This window comes from Protopterus annectens, chromosome 2.part1 (genome assembly GCF_019279795.1).
Source record: "Protopterus annectens isolate FY-2018-M chromosome 2.part1, PAN1.0, whole genome shotgun sequence".
NCBI classification, from domain to species: Eukaryota; Metazoa; Chordata; order Ceratodontiformes; family Protopteridae; genus Protopterus; species Protopterus annectens.
The window spans coordinates 1,388,583,412-1,388,604,687 of NC_056729.1; the positions used below are offsets into that span (position 1 = coordinate 1,388,583,412).

The window sequence follows — 21,276 nt, forward strand, 5'->3', positions numbered from 1 at the left end:
TGTTAGCCAAAGACCTTCTGTGTTAGCCTGTACTTCAGAGAAGTAGATCCCAAACAGGAGAGGACCCAGGACTGAACTCTGTGGTATTCCACTTGTCACTGGTCTGAAGTTGGATTTAGAGTCTGCTACTTTCACAGTGTGGGTTCTGTCAGTGAGCCAGGTGGCAACCCATCTTGTGACATGGGGATTTATACCTAGTTTAGTGAGTTTATCTATAATTCCAGAGTGGGGGATGGTGTCGAAAACCTAGGTGAGATCTAGTTAGGCTGTGTGAACCACCTTACCCTCATCTATGGCTTTGATGACTGCTTTAAAGAAGTCTGTCAGGTTTAGAAGACATGACCTGCTTTTACAAACCCGAACTGGGTAGGGTCCAGAGTTTGGAGATTACCAATGCCATTGTTTATAAGTTCTATGATATGTTCCATAGCCCTGCAGACCAGGCTCGTCAGGCTAATGGGGAGGTAGTTTCCGGGGTCCATGGTGGCTCCCCCTTTGTGGAGTGGGATAACTGTTGCTGTGCGCCATTCAGTGGGCACAAAGCCTGAGGTGAGGCTATGATTAAACATGGTACTTAGGTGAGGTGCTTTTTCGTTCTGTAGTTTGCGTAGAACGCAGCCTGGGATGTTATCAGGTCCCATGGATGCTGTGTTCTTGGCTTTGGAGAGTGTTTTTTTACCTGTGCAGCCGTGATTACAGGAACTTTGCATTCTTCCAGTATAGAGATGGGCCCTTAAGGGGGTGAGAGAGGGGTAAAGTTAACACTGAACCTATCTGCCAGGATGTTGGTAATATCAGTTGGTTATGTATATTTAGTGCCATTGTGCTGTAACTCAGAGCAGATCTGAGTGTTGCCATTGAGATTCTTGACATAGCTATAGAATGCTTTGTGGTTGTCTTTAGAATCAATGACGATTTTGTTTTCGTAACTAGCTTTGGAGGATTTTATGAGGGGATCTCAGCTTCTTACTGAGGCTGACCAGGGAGTTCCTCCAATCATGGGATTTTACTCTTTTTTGCAACAGTTTCTTTCTTCTGTTGTAGAGCTTGTTTATGGCAGGGGGACCACCAGAATATTCTCCTTTATTAGAGAAATTTGGAAAGAAGACTGGTGGATCAATTGTTTGGTTAATAGTCAAGTCAGAAATAACCTTGGATAAAAAGGAGGAATTAGTCCGGAGTGATATTCTGTCCTTATGGAACACTATGTAAGGACGTTTTATACACAAGGCTTGAAATTCAGAAATTTGTCTTGCTGAAGAAATGGCCAGCAAGAATAAGGTTTTCCAGGATAAAAATTTTAAGTCACAATTAGCAGCAGATTCAAATGGAGGGTGAGTCAGGGCTTGTAGAACTAGTCTCAAATCCCATGGCTCGATCGGCTGTTTGAAGGGGGGTCTGATATGTGAAACTCCCATAAAAAGGTTTTACAGAGATGGTGTGAAATTAAGGACGAAATTGTGGAAGTTGGAAATTGTTGCTAAGTGTACTCGAATGGATGAAGTTGCAGCTTCTGAATGAAAGAGATTAGATAATCTAGTACCAAGGAAAGTGGTGCCAAAAAAGGATTTACTCCCTTTTTTTCGAGACCAAATTATGAATCTTTTCCAATTGCTGACATAAAGTTTCCTGGTGGATGGTTTATGGGAAGTCAGAAGAATGTGGCGGACAGGGGAGGATAGGCTGTTTTGCCTGGCAATTATTGAAAGTGGAGGAACTAAGCTGTCAGCTTGAGGCTCGATAAACTCGGATGTATCAACCCCTATGAATCTGATAGTAATTCTGGAGTTGGATCCAGAATTCACGGTTGCTTAGTAGATGAGGCCAAAGGAAGGGAAACCAAATTTGTCATGGCCAGTAGGGTGCAATAAGGATTATTCTGTTTTTCAATCGAAGAGCCTTCTTCAAGAATTGAGGGATCAGAGGAAGGTGAGGGTAAGCATAAAGAAGTCCCGTGGGCCCATCATGTACAAGAGCATCCCTCAGGGACTCACTAGAGGAAAGTAGCTGCTGCATTTGTGATTTGAGCTGCTGCATTTGTGATTTCCAGGGGATTTGAACAGATTGCAGCAAGGCTGGCCCCAGTGACTGAAGATCCTTGTCGTTATGACAAGATTGAGGGACCACTTGTGAGGCAGGAGAATGCATCTGCTCAATTTGTCTGCAATTAGGTTGGAATCCCTGGGAATGTGCATTGCTTTCAGAAAGCAGTTGGAAGCTATTGCCCAATGCCAAATTCTCATGGCCTCTCGACAGAATGGGTGGGACTTGGTTTCCCCTTGTTTGTTGATATATCAGACTACTGACATGTTGGACTGGATGGCAATTGTTCCTGAAGGGAGAATAGACTGAAATGCTTGCAATGCTAGAAACACTGCACTCAGTTCTAGAACATTGATATGCAGATTGGTCTCCATGGGTGACCAAGTGCCTTGGACTGTTTTTCCTTGGTAATGCCCGCCCATCCAATCAGGGAGGCATCCATGGTCACTAAGGCTTTGGGATGAGAGGGGGAGAAAGGGAAACTTCATAGGTGCTCTTCTGGCTTCAACCACCAAATTAAATCTTGTTTGCACCGATTTCTTATTCTAATCTGAAACGATATAGGGAGAGTCAAAGGAGCCCCTGTAGAAGTCTCATGTGCAGTCTTGCCAGTGGGACCATTGTTACAGATGCTGCTATTGACCCTAGCAGATGAAGGCCTACCTGTGTTGGCATTTTGTCTTGACTATCACTCAGAGTTGAGATCTGAGCTTCTGCATCCTGTGAAGTAGGAGGCAGACTAGACAAGACTGGGTATCGAAATATGCCTCTATGAACTCCAGTCTTTGAGAAGGGCTTAATTTGCATTTGTTCTTGTTTACTGTTATCCCTAAATATGTTATGAGTAGTAGGGTGTGATGAATTGCTGAGACCAGTAGATGCTTGGTTGGGCCGGTGAGGAGCCAATCATCTACATATGGAAACACCTGGAATCCTTGCAGCCTCAAGTGAGCTGTTACCACTGCCATGCATTTGGTGAACACTCTGGGGGCTGTGGAGAGACTAAAGGGCAGCACTCGGAATTGGTGGTGATTGGCTCCCAACTGGAGGTTTAGGAATCTTCTGGAGCGCTTTTCCATTTTTATGTGGTAATACGCTTCCTAAAGATCTACTGAGCACATTCAATCGTCTTTCCCCAGAAAGGGGAGAATAGACTGTACCATAACCATCCAGACTTTTGCTTTCTTGACGAATTTGTTTAGAATGCTGAGGTCCAGAACTGGCCTCCAGTTCCCAGTCTTCTTTGGCACTAAAAGAACTTTGAATAAAATCCGGATTCTATTTGGTTTGGAGGGACTGGTTGGATGATTCTTTTTTGAAGTAGCTTTTGAATTTCCAGAGCTGATGCTTCCCTTTGACTGGGTGGAACGTTGGGAATATGCCTTAAAGGCCTTGGGAAAAGACTGAAAGGGATGTGATAACCTCTGATAATTGTCTGCACCCAAAAATCTGTGGTTATCATTTGCCAGGTAAGGTGGTGCAGAGAGAATTGACCCCCAACTGCTTCCAGAGGCAAGCAATCGGGCTGCTCTTCAGGAGTGCTGATAGGGTTGTCCAGAGAAGGGATCTCTGGACCCCCGATTACGTGGACCCCCTCTGCCTCTGAAGGGGCATCTTCCAGTTGAGTTCCCCTCTCTACCCTGAGGGGGGGAACTCGCCATGTGTGTCACGGAAAGGATGTTGGGATTTCTTGTATCACATCTTTCCAATCCTCTGATTCCTTGAATAGGGTCTGTGGGGTGTGGAAAAATGTACGCCCATGGCAGACACGGTCTTACTATCCTTTTCACACCTGGCTAAGGTGTCTTTCACCTTTGGACCAAAAAAAGAGGAGGCTTCCACAGGAGTATTTAGGAAGGAAGACTTAATGGGATCTGCAAAGTCATGTAGGTGCATCCAGGTGTGACATCTCATGACAACGCCTGCACCCGCTGCTCTAGCCACTCCTTCAGTAGAGTGGGAAATCAACCTCATGGACGAGTTAGAGATGGATTCCAGGGTCGCAAGCTGTGAGGCAACTTTGTCCTGTACCTCATCAGAAACTGCTCCTGCCAGGGTTTCTGAGAGTTCCGAAATTAGGTCTCTCTGAACATGGGTGAAGTGTGCCAAATAATTCAGGGATCGAATGGCAAAGGTCTCTGAAGTATATACCCGCTTCCTTAGTCTGTCTATCGCCCGAGACTCCCTGTTTGGGGGATGGATAGTAGTGCTCTCCCCGGTGAGCTCTTTCTTAGTGGCCACCACCACAACCATAGCATCTACCAGAAGGCCCTTGGACCAGTGTGGGTTGCTGGCTGGAGAGGAAAGAATTTTGTCTGGTCTCCTGGGGATAGGCTCAATGATATCAGGACTTCACCATGCGCTGCACAATGAGCTGGATCAGGTCATCTGCAGGCGGGGTCACCCAGGAAGTAGAAGGCCGAGCACAGACAGCCTGCAAGAATACGGACTCCTCAGAGGAAGGGGTGGTAGACTTCCAATCTCCCTGCAGCTTCAGGATTTCTAAGATGTCTGCAAAGGAGACATCCTCAGGGGAGACCGTGGGGACCCTTCCCCCTCATCATAGTCCATATCTTCGGTCAAGGATTCCTCTGGGGAATCCACGTGCTTCCTCTTGCATGATCTCTTGCAAGGAGCCTCCTCTACGGGAGCATCTGAGGAAGACTCTGCAGAGGGGGAACCTTGTGGAAGGGTGTCTTGAGGTTCTTGTGTCCATGAGTAATGGGCTGTATCAGCTGTGGCTCAGAGGAAGGGAAAATATGGATCTTCTGTGCCGAAGGGACCAGCTGAGTGCCTGCAGAGGCAAGTGCCATCTCCATCACCTGGAAAGCAGGTCCGCCCGAAGAGGAGTGGGAGCTCAGAACCGAGAAAGACAGCCTCAGGACCAGGGTCACACCCCGCTCCAACTAACTCATTGCCAGGGAGGGAGCTACAAGAGGACTCAGTTCTGTCAAAGCAACCGGAACCGTAGCAGACGTGCAAGAAGGAGATGCCGCACAAGGGAACATGGTGCTGACAGACCAGTCTTGGTCCCGAGGATGGCTTGGCTCCAATAAAGTCGATGACCAAAGGGCAGATTCTGATACTGTGGTAAGATCTGTCACTAGAACCAAAGAAGCTGGAACCAGGGTTTGCGACAGTGTTGAAAACTCTGATACCTCCAAGGAGGTCCGAGGTGGAAAATATTGTGGAGTCTTTGGAGAAAATTCCTCAGCTTTGGATGGGAGTGAGGATTTGGAAGGGGTTGGTATTTCTCTGGCTACCTGGAGCTGATCTACGAGCCTCATTACGTGCAGTTCCAAAAGACTCGGAGGAACAAGTGGACATCCCCGATGGTGAGATAGGACGTTCCAAAAATGGGCTGTATTGCTGGCCAAAAAACAGATCCACCGAGGGAGAATATCGGGTCCGAGAAGTGATCTCACCTTTCGGCACCAAGGTCGAGAGACCAGTATAATGTATGGGAGGGGGGAAGTGACCAGATTTGGAATAACTATTGTTGGTGCCAAAAGGGGGTTGCTACTGAAGTCACAATCGGTGCAGAAGTCAGTATTGGAGCTGTGGTTGGTGCTTGGGGCATGGGTGCTGAGGATGGCACCATAGCCGGCTGTTGTCCTGGAACTGAAGTTGGTGCCGTGGATGAGATCTGAGGCCCCAGTGCTAAGATTATTGGTGCCAATATGGGAATTTTAAGTTTTGGTTCCGATGATTTAGGTTCACTCACATGAAGAGAAGAGGGTAAGGATTTACTCCTCTTTTTGTGTTCTCTCTTAGGAGGGGATGAGCCCGCCGACTCTGAAATAGCCTCCGTGAAAGGAGATTTCAGAAGGCCTTTTAGCATAAGCTTCTTCTTATGCTCCATTAAGATACGGTCTCTGAAACATTTACAAATTTCACAAGGAGGTTTCACAGATAGGTGTGGCACCCTTAGACAATATAGACAAGATAAATGGCTATCCACATTAGGCATCCTTCTATCGCAATGATCACGTTTAAAGCCCATGGTTCCCTTTTTCTCCGACATCTCTAGATACAAAGACACAATTCTACAAACTGCAGTCAAAAACACAGTCACACAAGGATAAGGACAGCAAAAAGAGTTTTTTTTTTTTTTAACAACAGAAAGGGAGAAGGGGAATACCAATAATGGTAAGGGAAATACCTAAGAGGTAAGGGAAGGCCTCTACCACCGATGGTACAAAGAGTACCAAACTTGGTAGAAAGGCAGAAAAGGAGAGGGACACAAACAGATAATCAAAAATATGTGATTAATACAGAGTTAAATAAAAGGTTAAATGAAAAAGTTTAAGAAAGGCAGTAAACGGTTTTGAAGAAAAATACTAGCTGACTTAGCTGAGAGCTGGCCCGACACATCTTGTTTCATACACAGCAAATGAGATTTGAGGTAGTATGAAGAGGGGCACTATGGGTAAAAGCTTAGCTCGAGAGATTTTTTTGGCTGGTGCGAGCTTGTTATAACGGCTGACGGAACTGACTCCCATCAGTAAGGAATGAATGAAGATTAACAGATTGATTTTTAGCATATCTGCACACAGAACAACTTCCACAAATATATGTACCTATCATATGTATTTCATTATACAAACTCTCACTGGGGCCTAACAAATGTACTATGAACAATAATATCCTGAATTTGTCTACCTCTTTTATATGAAAAAGTTGGAATTACACATAACTTATTTTTGAACTCTTTAAACCTGAACAGAAAATTCCAAAATTGATTAATAATATTTATTACTTGATTACTGAATACACTATAGGCAGTTACTATATACATTTTCCTCTGTTCTTAACTCCCTGTTCCTCTGCTGTTGTTACCCAGCCTTTCCACACTATCATTTATACTGTTTTTTTTTAATTTCTCTAAAGCTTTCTTAATCACCCCTTGATAATATCCCCTTTCCAAAAACATCTCTAGTACTTTGTTAATTTCTACTTCCACCTCCATTATGTCATTACATCACCTATACACAAGTAACATTTCTCCATGAGCGAGTGATTCCAGCAAATGAGAAGGGTGACAGCTGGATCCATGCAGAAAATGATTATCATACTCAAATTTATGATAGATCCTTGTTTTTATTATTTTACCTTCAAAACCTTGTAAATATACATCTAAGAATACCACTGAGTCTCCAAATTGAAGACCATCAAAATTCAGATGAAATCTATTATTGTCCAGGTCCCTAATAAAGGAAGGTATCATTTCAATACCACCTCTACATATAAAAATTAGATAATCTATAAACCTGAAATATTTTATTACAAAGTTATTATAAAATACATGTCTGCTTAATTATTCAGCTTCAAACAGGCCCAAAAACATATTAGCGTACATGGGGGCAAAAGATGCCTTATGGCTGCACCTTGTATCTGTTTATAAATATATTCACAAAAATAAAAATTATTATTCAAACAAAAATCTACCAACTCTAGAATGTAACTACTTGCAGGACTTTCTCCCAAATTATATTTTAAGGCCTCAAGGCCAAATTTATGGTGAATAGCAGTGTACAGAATTTTTATGTCTATAGAAACCCAGTACATATAGGTTAGTACTAGGCTAACTGCCCTTGCAAGCCATTTTAAGCCTAGCCCAATTATCCCTTGTGAGACTCAAACCCTGTACTTTGTGTTTTTAAGGCAAACACCTTAACCATTAGGCCACCCTCCCAACCCCTAATCTTTTGTCAAACTTATATTTTAATGTTATCCAAAACAACAGAAGTGTTTTTTTATAAAATAAGGTATTTTTATCACATAAGACAAAAAAAAATTGTAAAAATACTCCAATATTTTGTAAAAAGTAATTTGAGGCTGAAATTATTGGTCTACCTGGTGGATTCATCATATTTTTGTGTATCTTTGGTAAGCAGTAAAAATGTGCCATCAAACTATCATTACTGTAATTTTTTTTATCAACATCCTGTTTAGAAAAATAACCCAACCTATAGCCTTTTTCTAGTACATTTCTAAATTCCTTTTTTTGCATTTAAATATTCACTCAATGGTACCTTTTTATACACATTTTCATCACTCAGATGATCAAGACACATTTTTAGATATTGAGTAAAATGCATGACTACCAGTTTGTTTCCTTTATCTGAGGGTTTAAAAACAACTTCTTTCTGTTCACCCATTTCATTCAAAACTGTCCATTCTGCTTTGGTTAAATTATAAGCAACAGAGGTTTTGTTTTTTATAAATTCTGAAAAAGCTTGTTCAATTGTAAAATTGACCATAGCAAAAAGCTGCTGTACACCCTCATGGGTAAAAGGAGGTATAAAATTACTTTGACATATAATGCTATCTGTATCCAATTGGCAATATGCATTAAAATCACAATTATCAGAAGCACATGTATAAAAACTGTCCATAGTATCATCATTCACTTCATCAAATGAATTCAAATAAATACTGTTTCTCTCATAGGTTCATAGGTTGGTACTAGGCTATCAGCCCTAGGGCCTATACAAGCCTAGCCATAACAATTCCCTGGCTATTTCTTCCCATAATATTTACTTCCCTGGACCCCTGTCGAGCAGGACAACTGACATGATCCCCGGGGTGAATTTCCTTTCTCCCATCCAATTGTCAAGGTTCCTTTCGAAGAGGGCCAAAGAGGCACTCTGCTTGACATGTACGGGCAGTCCATTCCAGAGTTTGGAGAGTCTCTGGGTCAGGAACCTATCCCTCCAGCATGTTTTGTTTATTGTGATGACAAGGCTTAGATTCCTGGAGCATGTGGCTCTGAGGGATTGGGATTTCTTTAAGTGTAGCATGTCCAACAGCTCTGGGTTTGACATGGCCTTGTATGTTAAGCAGAGATCGCCTCTGAGTAGACGATATGCGACAGAGTATAGCTGGAGTTTTTTAAGGTGATCAGCGTAGGGTATCTGCTTTAGGGGTGGGAGGTTGGCATAATGGTTAAGGTGTTTACCTTACAGTTACAAGATAGAGGGTGTGATTCTCACATGGGGTAATTGGCTAGGCTTAAAATGGCCCAGAAGGGCTGTTAGCAAATAAGAAGAAAGGCCTGTGATTCTTTTAGTGAGGTATTTTTGCGGCCTTTCCAGTTGATGCAGATGTCTCGAGAGGTACATACCAAATGGGGCATTGTATTCTATAATGGGTCTAATGAGCGATGAGTACAGTGGGCAATGACCTCCTTTTTTTCTGGATGAAAAGCCCTTAGTGATGAGGTGTGCCACATAGAAGGATTTCCTGACTGTTGTGGCGATGTGGTTATCGAAAGTGAGACCACTGTCCACCTGTGTCCCTACGTCTCTTATCACACTTTCGGTGTTTAGTTTACTGCCACCTATGTGGTAATTCATGGGTACATGTTTTTTCCCAAAGGGGATAGCAATACATTTCTTGGCATTGAGCTTGAGCCCATGTCTCTGGCACCAAGCATCTGTTTCTGTAAGGCCCTTTTGTAGAGTATCCACATCATTTGGGGATTCAATAATGGCTCCCAGTTTGCAGTCATCTGCAAACTTTGTTAGCCAGAGTCCCTTAGTGTTGGCCTGTACTTCAGAGAAGTAGATGCCAAACAAGAGCGGTCCCAGGACTAAACCCTGAGGTACTCCACTTGTCACTTGTCTGGAGCTGGATTTGGATTCGGCTACTTTTACAGTGTGGGTTCTGTCAGTAAGCCAGTTGGCAATGCATTGGGTGATGTAGGGATTAACGCCCAGCTTAGTAAGTTTATCTATGATTCAAGAGAGTGGGGGATGATGTCAAAGGCCTTGGCGAGGTCAAGATAGGCTGTGTGGACCACCTTACCCTTGTCCATGGCTCTGGAGACTGATTCGAAGAAGTCAATCAGGTTCAGGAGACAAGATCGGCCCTTCATAAACTCAAACTGGGTGGGGTCCAGTGTTTGAAGGTTGCCAATGTCTTTGTTTATAAGTTTCAAGATAATACGCTCCATGGCCTTGCAGATAAGGCTCGTCAGACTGATGGGACGGTAGTTTCCGGGATCCAAGGTGGATCCCCCCTTGTGGAGTGGGTAACTGTAGCTCTGCGCCACTCAGTGGGCACGAAACCTGAAGTGAGGCTATGATTAAACATGACACGTAGGTGAGGTGCCAGTTCATATTGTAGTTCATGTGGTACACAGCCCGGAATGTCATCTGGTCCCATGGATGCTGTATTCTTAGCTTTGGAGAGTGCATTTTTTACCTGTGTGCCATTATTACCAGAATTTGGCAATCTTCTGGTATTGAGATGGGCAGTTCATTTGCTTTTGAATCTGATGTAAAATAGTTAATCAAGTGTAACTTCCTACACATTCTAAAAACATCTACTTTAAGCCTCGATTTATTACAGATATTTGCATATTACTTAAAACATAACCCAATAAATGTATTATATTATTTTCACAATTATCCCCATGTGCACCTGAAAAACAGTCAATTACATTTAGTCTTTTTATTATGTTGTTGATAACTCTCTTGATAGTTACACGTTGTTCGTTGAATGTAACCTTTGACTCTTCAAATCCTGACATAATTGCAAACATGTCCTCCAGTATAGATCTATTTGTAACTGAAACTGATGTGCCTGGACTAATCAGTACATTATTATATGATTTCTTTTTTGTAAGCACTGAAATATTGTCATATATTTCAACCTTCAACAGTGACAGATAAATAATCTGGTTTGGTGCTGGACTGCCACAACCTTTATAGATAAGGTCAAAATCCTTTTTTATAGAACTAACAACAACACTGACTTGAGCTATGTCTTCTTTATTTTACCCAAAACACCAGTAATAACACTGACTTGAGCTATGGTATGCAGTTCTTCTTTATTCTGCCCAGAAGTCTTTGTACCATTTATGTGGGTGTTTACTTTATCAAACTGGTCAAAATCTGCACTCTGAACCTTTTATTGTCCTCTCAGGGCAATATTTGCACTGGCTTCTGAAAACAATAAACTAAAATTTATTACATTCTGAACATCTGTATTTGAAATAATGTGAACTTGAGACATTGTAAATGTTTGCTTTGTGTTTTGTCTGAGATCTGCATGTTAAAACAGTGTAAGAAACTTCTCTGTGTGGAAGATTTTCAGTCCATATATTTCTAGTTAATCACTGTATATTAATCAGATCAGACAATAGTAGTAGAAGTAGCAAACGTAAACTCGTCTTAAGTCAAAACAAAACAAAAAGTAATAACAGAAAATATATAATTGTACAGCATCACACACTGTGTTTTCGTCTATATTTGCAATACTGTGACCTAACTCTGTATTCTGAATTACATGAGCTGTAGCATTTACACTGATTTATAAAGACTGTAAACTAGATTTTTTTACATTTAAGTCTGAAACCAAACTGACATTAGAGTCTGAATCATACTGTGAATCATGAGAAAGTGTGCCCTCTACCTCACTCATTACTGTGTACTTCTGTGTTTTAACCCTTTTCTGTCTAAAAATATTTAACATTCCTGAACTAATAACACTAAACTCTAAATGAACATTTCTGGAAACAATTTTTAGACTGGTTTATCCAATTTTTAACTTTAAACCACACATTTACTGGTGCCTTCACTGTATAAGTACTGTCTGAACATATTTATACAATTTACATTTACTGATGTATTTAAATCTTTCTGAGATTTACTGTCTGATTTAGCTAGAGAATGCATTGTAATAAAAATGAATACTCACACAAGGAAGGTTAAGTTGCATTGAGAAGGGTGCCTGATGTCTCACAGCTTTTTCAAATTCCCTCTTCTAAGCATTTTCTTGGTTTTGTGACATTGCACCAGAAGTCTGTTATTTGCTTGGGAGATGGTGGTTTTCCCGTATGTTGCTGTTAACTGGATAATGTCCTTTACACTAGTATCTTACAGAGTCTGTAGTTCTATGAGACTTTACTGTACATTTTCTGAAGTAGGAACACTGCTGCTCAGTAAAATATACATAGTCTGACTGCTGACAGATTTGGTAGATTGCAATGGGGCTTTGGAACTTACTTTAACTACAAATATTGCCCCCCCCCTCGATGTTAGCTCTCCATTGTAAGAACTGACAGGACTATATAATACTGGAATAAACTGGAAATAACTGAAATATGACTGGAATAAATGTCTTTATCTTTTAATTACCCAGAAAGATAGTGCAGTGGTATAGTGGTAGTGTTATTGCCTCACAGTAAGAGGTTCTCTGGTTTGATTCTCGGCTGGGGTGCCTTCTCTGAGGAGTCTGCATGGTTTCCTCCGGGTGCTCCGGTTTCCTCCCACGTTACAAAGACATGCATATGGAGCCTTTCTTCCCGGGCCTCTGCTGAAAATTGGCTTTGTTCCAAATCGGACTTTCCCGGTTAACAAATGATAAATAAATAAACTGTGCTAACAGGTACCAGTCTCTCCTTTATGTGCCAAATCTTCTTGTACCTTTCAGAATAAAACTCTACGCACACTGTAGTTCACTTAGGAATGTTTTGTGTACAGTGAAGGTAGATAACAACAATATCCAAATCAAATCTTACGGCTTCCAATAACAGTGGTGATAAACTGAAACAGACTGAATTATTATGTCTGTAACTTCTGCACTCATAATCCTTTCCTCCTATATAATATAATTAATATCTGGAAGGCTGGACATTTGACCTGACTTCCGCATTCACTCTTGAGTGTCTATACCAAACTTCTGAGGTGAAGACTACACTGCATAAATTCCTGCATATCAGTCCAAACTAATTAACTGTGCCTGAAGTATCTCCTAATACCAAAACCCTGTAATTTTCTACATGCCTCTTTAACCTTGGTTTCCAAGCCTCATACCATCTAAACAAGATCTGTTTATACTCAATGGACCACACATTCCGTTAGCATATTTTATTCTTATCAGTATTCTTGACTGAAGGTTATTTACACGTGGATATTATGTTCTCACTGAAACAAATGGTTCATCTTAGACGTGGTTTCAGAAAAATAAAATTCTTCTAAGGGACTATCAGAAGAAACAGTTTAGAGTCTGAATCAGCTACCTGAGGAGAGAAAACAGAAGCGGTTCTCTCAAAATCATTTCCCTGTTCAATGTACATGGAATCTTCAGAAAATGAAGAATTCCTTTTTCTCTTACCAGAAAAAAAATAGGATGACAGGAGGTCAAGGGCCTGAACTAATCCCTGAGCTAAGCCCAATAAAGTCATTTTTGTCTAAAGTAACAGTGGAGGGAGAAGATAAATTTTAACTTTTTAATTCATTTTGAAAGGAAGTTCTCTAGAAACAGACCAGCCCCTGCCAGGTACATCATCATGGGGGACAGGCCTCCCAGTTTGGCTAGGCAGAGAGACATTCCCCACTCCTTTGACCCAAACTAACAAGACTGCTTCTCCCATGCCCATCAAGGACACTCCAACAGCCACAGAGGATGTTTCTAACCCTGAGTCTGCGGCAACTGAAAGGATTGCACTAAAGCAAACCAAGGCAGAAGATGAATTTTCTGAGGAACTAGAAATGACCAAAGCAATCACCCATCTACAGTTCAGGCAAATATGTAACCTGTGAAGGGGCTGTCTGGAAATAGTGTTATTTTTGAGGTATAAGAAAGAAAAAACCAAGGAACTAGTACGTTGTTTCATGATAAAGTGGAAAATGAAGCCTCAAGCCTGGGTAACACTGGCAGGAGTAATCGGTAAAACAGATAAGCTTTAATTATTCTTTCCAGTAAAAACTCATCCTCTAGTTCTTGAGCCACATTTACACTACATCACCCTAATACTGGGCCATGTGGCTTTGTCATTGACTTCTTTAATGGCTAGGGTGGCAGAGGTATATACCTTCTTGCTGAACCTGTCCAATAGCATACTTTGCCTTAGGCATGGTGCTTAATATCATGGCCAACTTGGAATCCTTTCAGCACAATAGTATACTACAAATAGATATGCAGACGGGTTTTGTAAAAATGCCTGAGCTGATCCTGCATCTTATAAACTCTGTCCAATATTTCTGGTGCAGATGATTGTGTTAAGTTCTAACATAATGCTTAAAAAAACACATCAAAGTCTTGAATAATGGTGGTCTTGATGGCGCTGGTAGTTTGGCTTCCTCACACCTTAATAATTCAAAATAACTTTTTTAAGTAGTCATTAATGCTTTCATCTGCTCCCATTTGAAATATTCCCTCATAACAGTCTTACTAAATGAGAAATCCTTAAGGGGCAACCCACAGTCCTCATCATTAGTGTCAAACCACTGAGGAAATGGATCTTGTATAAGTCCTCTTCATCTATGGAATTGGGTGTGGATTGCATTTTGCAAGGCCACTAGTTATTCTTCTACAAATCACTTATAGTAGAACTTTGTGGTAACAAAAACCCCGGGCACCTGAACCTCAAACATTGGTTGCAGACATAGGCCAGTGGCTCATTACGTGCAACTAGTATGCAGGCCAGAGGAATCAGTGTAAGCAGTTCTCTGCAGGAAATCAGTGAAAATGGTAGGGAATGAAGATGTTTATGACTTGGGTGAAGGATCTGTTGCTGAGAAAATTGAAGGCGTTACTGGAAGACCTGCAGCACCAACAACTGACACCTGGAAACTAACAACAATTTGGATGTGATACATCCATGAGGCCAAAGCCTGACACTGAAAGCCTGCTGTCTACCTCAAAAGGGGTGAAGACAGGTAGGCTGAAGCTGAAAACGTTCTCTTGCTTGGAGAAGAGAAACATGGGTCTCTGAAAGGTTGGCAAGGTCGCTACAGTCTCTTGCAACCTGTCTGCCTCCTTTGCACTCAGTCTTCCTGTTAGATTTTCTGATCCTTACTTTTAACAAGACTGACCAGAGGAAGTCAAGTTGAACATCTGTTCCCTCCCAGAGGTGGACCTCCAAACTAAGATTACTAGGCACTTAAGGTTCAGAAAATCTTTTGAATCTTTAGCCTTCTTACTGAAAACTGTTTTATTAAAACATTTACAATGTTTGGAATATAGTACCTTATGTGATCTTCCAAATAAAAAGACACTGAAGGTGGGAATCCTTAGGAGGAATTTATCTCCCACATACACATTAATTGGTGACATTTTATCAGGGAAGACATGCCACCAGAATAAATCCCCAAAAATCAGTTATAACACCAGAATTTAAAGATAAGCAAACAGAACTAAACCAAGTATGTTTAATTTTATACAGAAATTAAGCAGTGTTAGTGGCTCAACAGGTGATATGCATGCTTTTGGTGCTAGAAGGCTCTGGGTTCTACTCCCAGTCCAAGTGACTGGATTACTGGCCTAAGGGATGCTGCACTCTTGAGTGTGCCATCTTTTGGATGAGATGTTAAAACTCAGGTCTCAGCTGTTTGAGCTGGTGATAGTTCAGCTGGATGTAAAAGAGCCTACAGCACCTATAAGAAAAAAAAAAAGTAGTGGAAGTTCCCTGATGCCCCGGCCAAATTACTCCTATTAGTATAAATACCACTTCAGGTCTCCCCTGAAAAGAGGCTGCTAGCCAAGTGGGACCAGTCTGGTCAACAAAGGATAAATAAATAACTAAATAATAAAGTAAAATAAAATTCTAGTCCTACAAAAAGACAATGAAAGCACTCCATATGGCATAGATTCATACGTAAGTACTAAGATCGCTGCCCTTGCGGGCTGTTTTAACCCAAGACAATTTCCCTTTTGGTGCTTGTATTAATCTATCCCATTTGGTGTTAGATTGCCCTTACCCATCCCATGGTCAATAATTACACATTACCCCTAATAAGAACAACTAGAATCATACCATAGATAATTCAAGGGGAGCCATGCATGGGATAAAGCATTTAGGAGCTGCCTCTGTCCATTAGTAGTACAGGAGGCAGTCCTGGGGTAAATATTCTGTTTCCAATCCATAAATGCAAGATAAGCTTGACTATGGACACAGATGAGCTTTGTTTTATGTGGATGGGTAGTCTGTTCCAGAGTAGTGATATCCTCTATGAGCTATACCTGTCCCTTCAAACCGTTCTGTTGATGCTGCAGAAGAGGTTTAGATCCCTAGGACCAAGTATTTCTGATGCCATTTGACTTGCTGATGTGCAGAAAATCTAAGAAAAGTGATCAAATTCTCTACTGGGAGCAAAAAAAAAAAAAAAAAAAAAAAAAGTTGTTATTCTGCATCTTGCAGGTGGATTTTGGCTCATGCCCCAGGTATGGAGGTAACCAGGTACTGGTTAGAGGTAAAGTCAGTACTGCTTCGGAAAAGACATCTACTTGTGGCAGAAATTCCATACTATGAAAGTGAACTGCAGCAATGATCCCTTCAAAGAACATTACATAGTAAACAAATATTGTGCATTTACATTCTTAAACAAATAATAAGCAAAAGCAGCTATGAAGAGGACTCTTGAGATAGGCCAAAATTTAATCACCGATGAGCTGGTTAGCTGAAGGGTAAAAGAAAATCAAAATTAATAACTTTCACTGACTTACTATGGAAAATTTGATCTCATGTTGAGCTGCATAAAAAGATAACTTCAGACCTGTACATTTCACCTAAATTTGGTACTGCATGTATACTGTAGATCTCTAATTTTGCAGTACGTATACGCTCAATGAACATGAGGATGGAATAATACACAGCTTATGTAATGCTAATTAATCACAGAATTCTTTTGCACAGGGATACAGAGGTTTATCAAGTCAAGACATTTTAATAAGAAATGTATAGCCTAGTCCTCAAAATGAAGGGAGGTGTAGTGATTCATTAACTTGATCATAAGCTACATCTGTCATGAACAAACAGCCAAGATACACTTTATTTAGTGTTTATCACGTTTATTTTAAATAAAACATAGATGCAAGTTTTGCACATCAGTGTCAGACTTATTTATTGTAGACAGCGATGCATAATATGTGATGTTAGAAAGGAAAAAAATGTTTGAAATCATTCAAAATGAAGCATAAATTGAACCAAGACATCATTCACCACCCCTCCTTGAACATCAGTAAACCTTCCCTTTTCTACTAAAAAGAAAAATTCTTAAACTCATTTTTTTTAAAATACATCACCTTAAATATTATATTTGATTAAAGGTGCTTGGTGAAAATGCACTGCTTTTTATTTAGATCACTATGGTGAGTGGTTCAAAAACAAAGCTGTTAAATGGTGATGTAATTTACTGTTAGACACAGCAAAACCACAACTGTCTGATGCTTGTGGGAAGAGCAGTAAAAGCTATGCTATAATGATAATGATAATCTTCAAGTTAATTACCAACACTTTTCATTTTTTAAGAAAAAACTATAAAACAGCGCTCAACAAGCAATATTTTCAGTCTCCTTGTCATTACTACTTTTTAAAAAGCAATAAAATACTGATCTTATCACTGACCGTCACTTAAAACCTTTGCATGCTCTTTCAGATACTAACTTCCCATTAAGGTCTAAGCTGTTCTGACAAAATTATATGTATTGTTTTTGATTTCTCAAGAAACCACATACATGCTGTTACAATTCACACTAGAAGGGCAAACTACAACTTGCATCATAGAGTCATTACTGATCTTGTCAGATCTGATTATTATCAACCAATATGCAAAGTGCAAGTAAAATCCATTAAGAAAAAAAATATATATACAAATTAAATAATCTTTATAATACAATCTTCCAGTTAGTGATGGAGAGTGAAGGAGGCTTCAATGGTTAATGGCAAAAAAAGTGTTATAACAACCTTTTAAGGCTTCAGCAGTCTTATTATCATAAGGTAAATGCATGGATGGAAAAATGTGCTGTAATGGCCATAAATACCCAGATACTTGACCATTACCAGTCAACTTGAAATCTATAATTTTTTGTTCTTTTCTGTTAAAGAGCCACTGGAGTCTTTATAAATATGCTGAAGCACAGAAACTATTTCATCATTATATGAAAGTGCAGAAAGGCTAGACAGCCTGGGACATTTGATCTCAAAGTTAGAACAGAGACAAAGAGAGAGATCACAGACAATATTTTTAGCATTAGTATTCATCCTGGTCTTCATGAGGCTGATCGTCAATATCTTCATCATCTGGAGGTGCAAATCCTTCCTGCAAGAATGACAAAAGATGTTACAAACTGCACTTTCCCTCTATTCAGTCTCCTATATATTGCTGTGGGGTGATCTATGCCTGGCTTACAAGGCATCCACACACCCCACACTTATGAATCTCCTACATATTCGTAAGTCAAAGTACTAGAAATACAAGGTTTATGGTCCTGAATTTTGGCAGTGACTTAAACAGAACATGCTGGAAAGACAGATATGTGTCCCACAGACTGTCCCTCCTATGGAACAGGCTCCCCATCCATGTGAAGCTGAGTTTGTCTATTATCCAGTTTAAGCACAACCAAGCCAAGTGGATGGGGAATAGGAAATTTACACCGGGCTTGGCACCCATGCCCCTTATGGGCAGAGATAGCTTATAAATGCATGTCCCTCAATGTCGTGTTGTTTGAATACAAGACATCATTACTGTTTTGGGAAAACTTGGCTAGACTTATAAAGCCCCCCCCCCCCGATTGTTAGCCTAGTAACAGTCTTTGAATCTAAGCATCTAAGTAATCACATTAACAGCACCAGAAAGGGCCAACAATTAATTCTCAGCTATTCTATTGATACAATACCCCAGATTTCAATTTCTAAAGTCAGTATTCTTGGAATTAACATTTTAAAAAACATCACTTAACATCAATTTCTTTTTCTATGGTAATGTTGATAACTGCAATTATTTCCTGTACTTTATAGACACCTAGACCAGTAAAACTATGACTGTAGAGCAGCAGAAATGCATAACATTATGAAACTCAGAATGCCAGAACTCTATGCGAATGTAAGCATGTAATTGTCTAATATGCCTCAGAATGAAAAAAAAAATGCCTGTACCATATGTCAACGCTACTTAAATTTCTATCTATACTATTTAAGCATAAAACCAAAAAATGTACATATACATTTAAAATGCACTTAGTGGTTATTAAGCTGTTGAAATAACCCTTTTCATCCATGACAAACAATAATGCAACAAAAAAAAAACATAAAAGCAAATGCTCAGCTGTGTGACACAGCAGGATGAAGCCCTGACTGCAACTCAGGTAACCCATGTTTTACTAGTGGCTCTGGGGTGGGGTGAGGGGGGTGGGGAGGTGACTAGGCCTGTCATAGTAACAATGTCTAGCTGTAAGACTGAGCTCACACATGGAAGGAGCTAGACAGGCTCATGCTACACAAGCACTCTCTTCACTGAGCCTGATAGGAACAGTCTGCTATCGTAATCTTGCAAGCTGTCCAGGGGAAGCAGATAGGTAAGAGCCTCCTTGAAACCAGCATCTGACCCACATCCTACTGTCTTACCTTTGCCTCACAAGGGAAAATACTGGTTGATATGGCTTCCCCGATAGGAATGACTGGGCTAGAGGAATAAATTAACCAGCGGGGCCCAGAAAGGGGAGCCACTGAATAAATCCCAAGGAAGATGGGGTATGGGGCATAAAAACAAGAGACACTGGGCAAGTACTGAGGTGGATGATGGAATACACAAACAAATGTCAGAGATAACTACATTTAAAACAAAGTAAAAATACAAAGAAAATAGTTATGCAGTAATGGTGACTAGTATAGCATAACCACACAGCAGTGCCATAAATACACAAAGCAGGATTATAAATAACAGCTACATCTCACCTGAAGACAGCCCTTTGCAGTGAATCACTATCGCTATTTTCTCTTTGGAAACCCCAATTCTGACAGAATATTACTGCATCATTTTGCTTTTGTGTTGAAACACATGAACTCGCATGTGCATGCATACAAGCACACGTATATACACACACACACACACACACACACACACACACACACACACACACACACACACACACACACATTCTTATACTTTTCTTCACAGAATGCTACAACATTACACTCTAAGCTAGGGGGGCATATCTAGCCTCTGCTCTGCCAAATTGGATCCCCATACACTGTGTACACATTACCAACGACAATAAATAAGAATATACAATTACAAACTTGCCCAGCTTATAGAAAAGTCCATCTCCTGAAGTTGGACAGAGTTGATAGTGGGAGAGTAAAATACCTAGTACAAAGGGGTTTCTCACACATCAAGCAGATATGCTGACAACACGCACCTGTATGATTTGAAAGACATTCTGCAGTGGATCATTCCCGAAGAGAATTCTATGTGGTACCCCCAGAAAGCTTCCTTGGTGATAGGAGCCTGACATTAGGAATCACAGTTCAAGAAGTTATGCTTCATAATGGTATGAAGTGAAGACAAACTGATGCTGGCATAACCATCAGCAAAAGATGTACCAAAACATGCAGTAGAAGCAGCCAAATCTATGATGGCAATGGTACCTTCCAGCATCCAATGTGTTGCTGAGTGGCAGAAATAATACAGTTAGCAATACATTTACATAGTTTACTTGGCAACATACAGCTCAGCAAGCTCCTGACTGGTACCCTGTAGAGTTCTACAGCAGCAGAGAGACAAAAGAGAAGCTTTGGAGTGATTAAGTATCATTTTCTTGCTGCCTTTAGCTAATTCTGCCTAAAATGCCAATTTTTTTAGAGTTTCTAAAAGCTTGTTTCAGCTACATATTGTACTTATTTTACTGACTGCACTTTAACAAAGTCGTTTTTGTGTTTAAATTGCTGTTGTAGGCTACTCACTCAAGTGTGATGGCCATTTCTGTGCATTTAAAGTGTTTTTGAGGGTATCTGCTTTATTTTCTGAAAAAAATATATATACTTGTTTCCTACCTTTCCAAGCTAGTATAGTCCAGTTTTCAGGTTAGTGCTGAATTCAGGGCTGTGTTACAAGTTTCTGTGTTTGCCCATACCTTACTTGGATAGAAGGAAGTTTCTCTGTTCACCTGTGAGAGAGAAGAGCTTTGAGCAGTCTAGCTGTCACTGGAGGAGTGGTTCCAGCCCAGAAATTAGTAGTTTATTGGCCATTTTGGGCTAATTTCTATCTCTTTCATTTCCCTGCTATAAAAACTGCATTTGCAAGGTTTTTGTGCTTGTATACAGCTCAGCAAGCTCCTGCCGTGCCCTGCAGAGTTCTACAACAGCAGAGAGACAACTGAAAGACTGGAGTGATTATCATTTTTCTGCATTTTCTTGCTGCCTTCAGCTAATTGCATCTAAAACACAGAATTTTTAGAGTTTCCGTAATTTAAAAAGCTTGTTTCAGCTACATATTGTACTTA

At 40.5% G+C, this 21,276-nt stretch overlaps 1 protein-coding gene across 3 annotated transcripts in view; it reads right to left on the minus strand.

Moving 5' to 3' along the window:
• Positions 1–16,828: 16,828 nt before the first annotated feature.
• MAPRE3 (microtubule associated protein RP/EB family member 3) overlaps positions 16,829–21,276 on the minus strand; it is a 1,644,409-nt gene continuing 1,639,961 nt past the window's right edge. For all 3 annotated transcript variants that reach the window (XM_044062866.1, XM_044062868.1, XM_044062867.1), the window contains one exon: positions 16,829–18,095. In XM_044062866.1, coding sequence (XP_043918801.1) covers positions 18,027–18,095 — 69 coding nt within the window. In that variant the 3' untranslated portion in view covers positions 16,829–18,026. The remainder of the gene's footprint in view (positions 18,096–21,276) is intronic.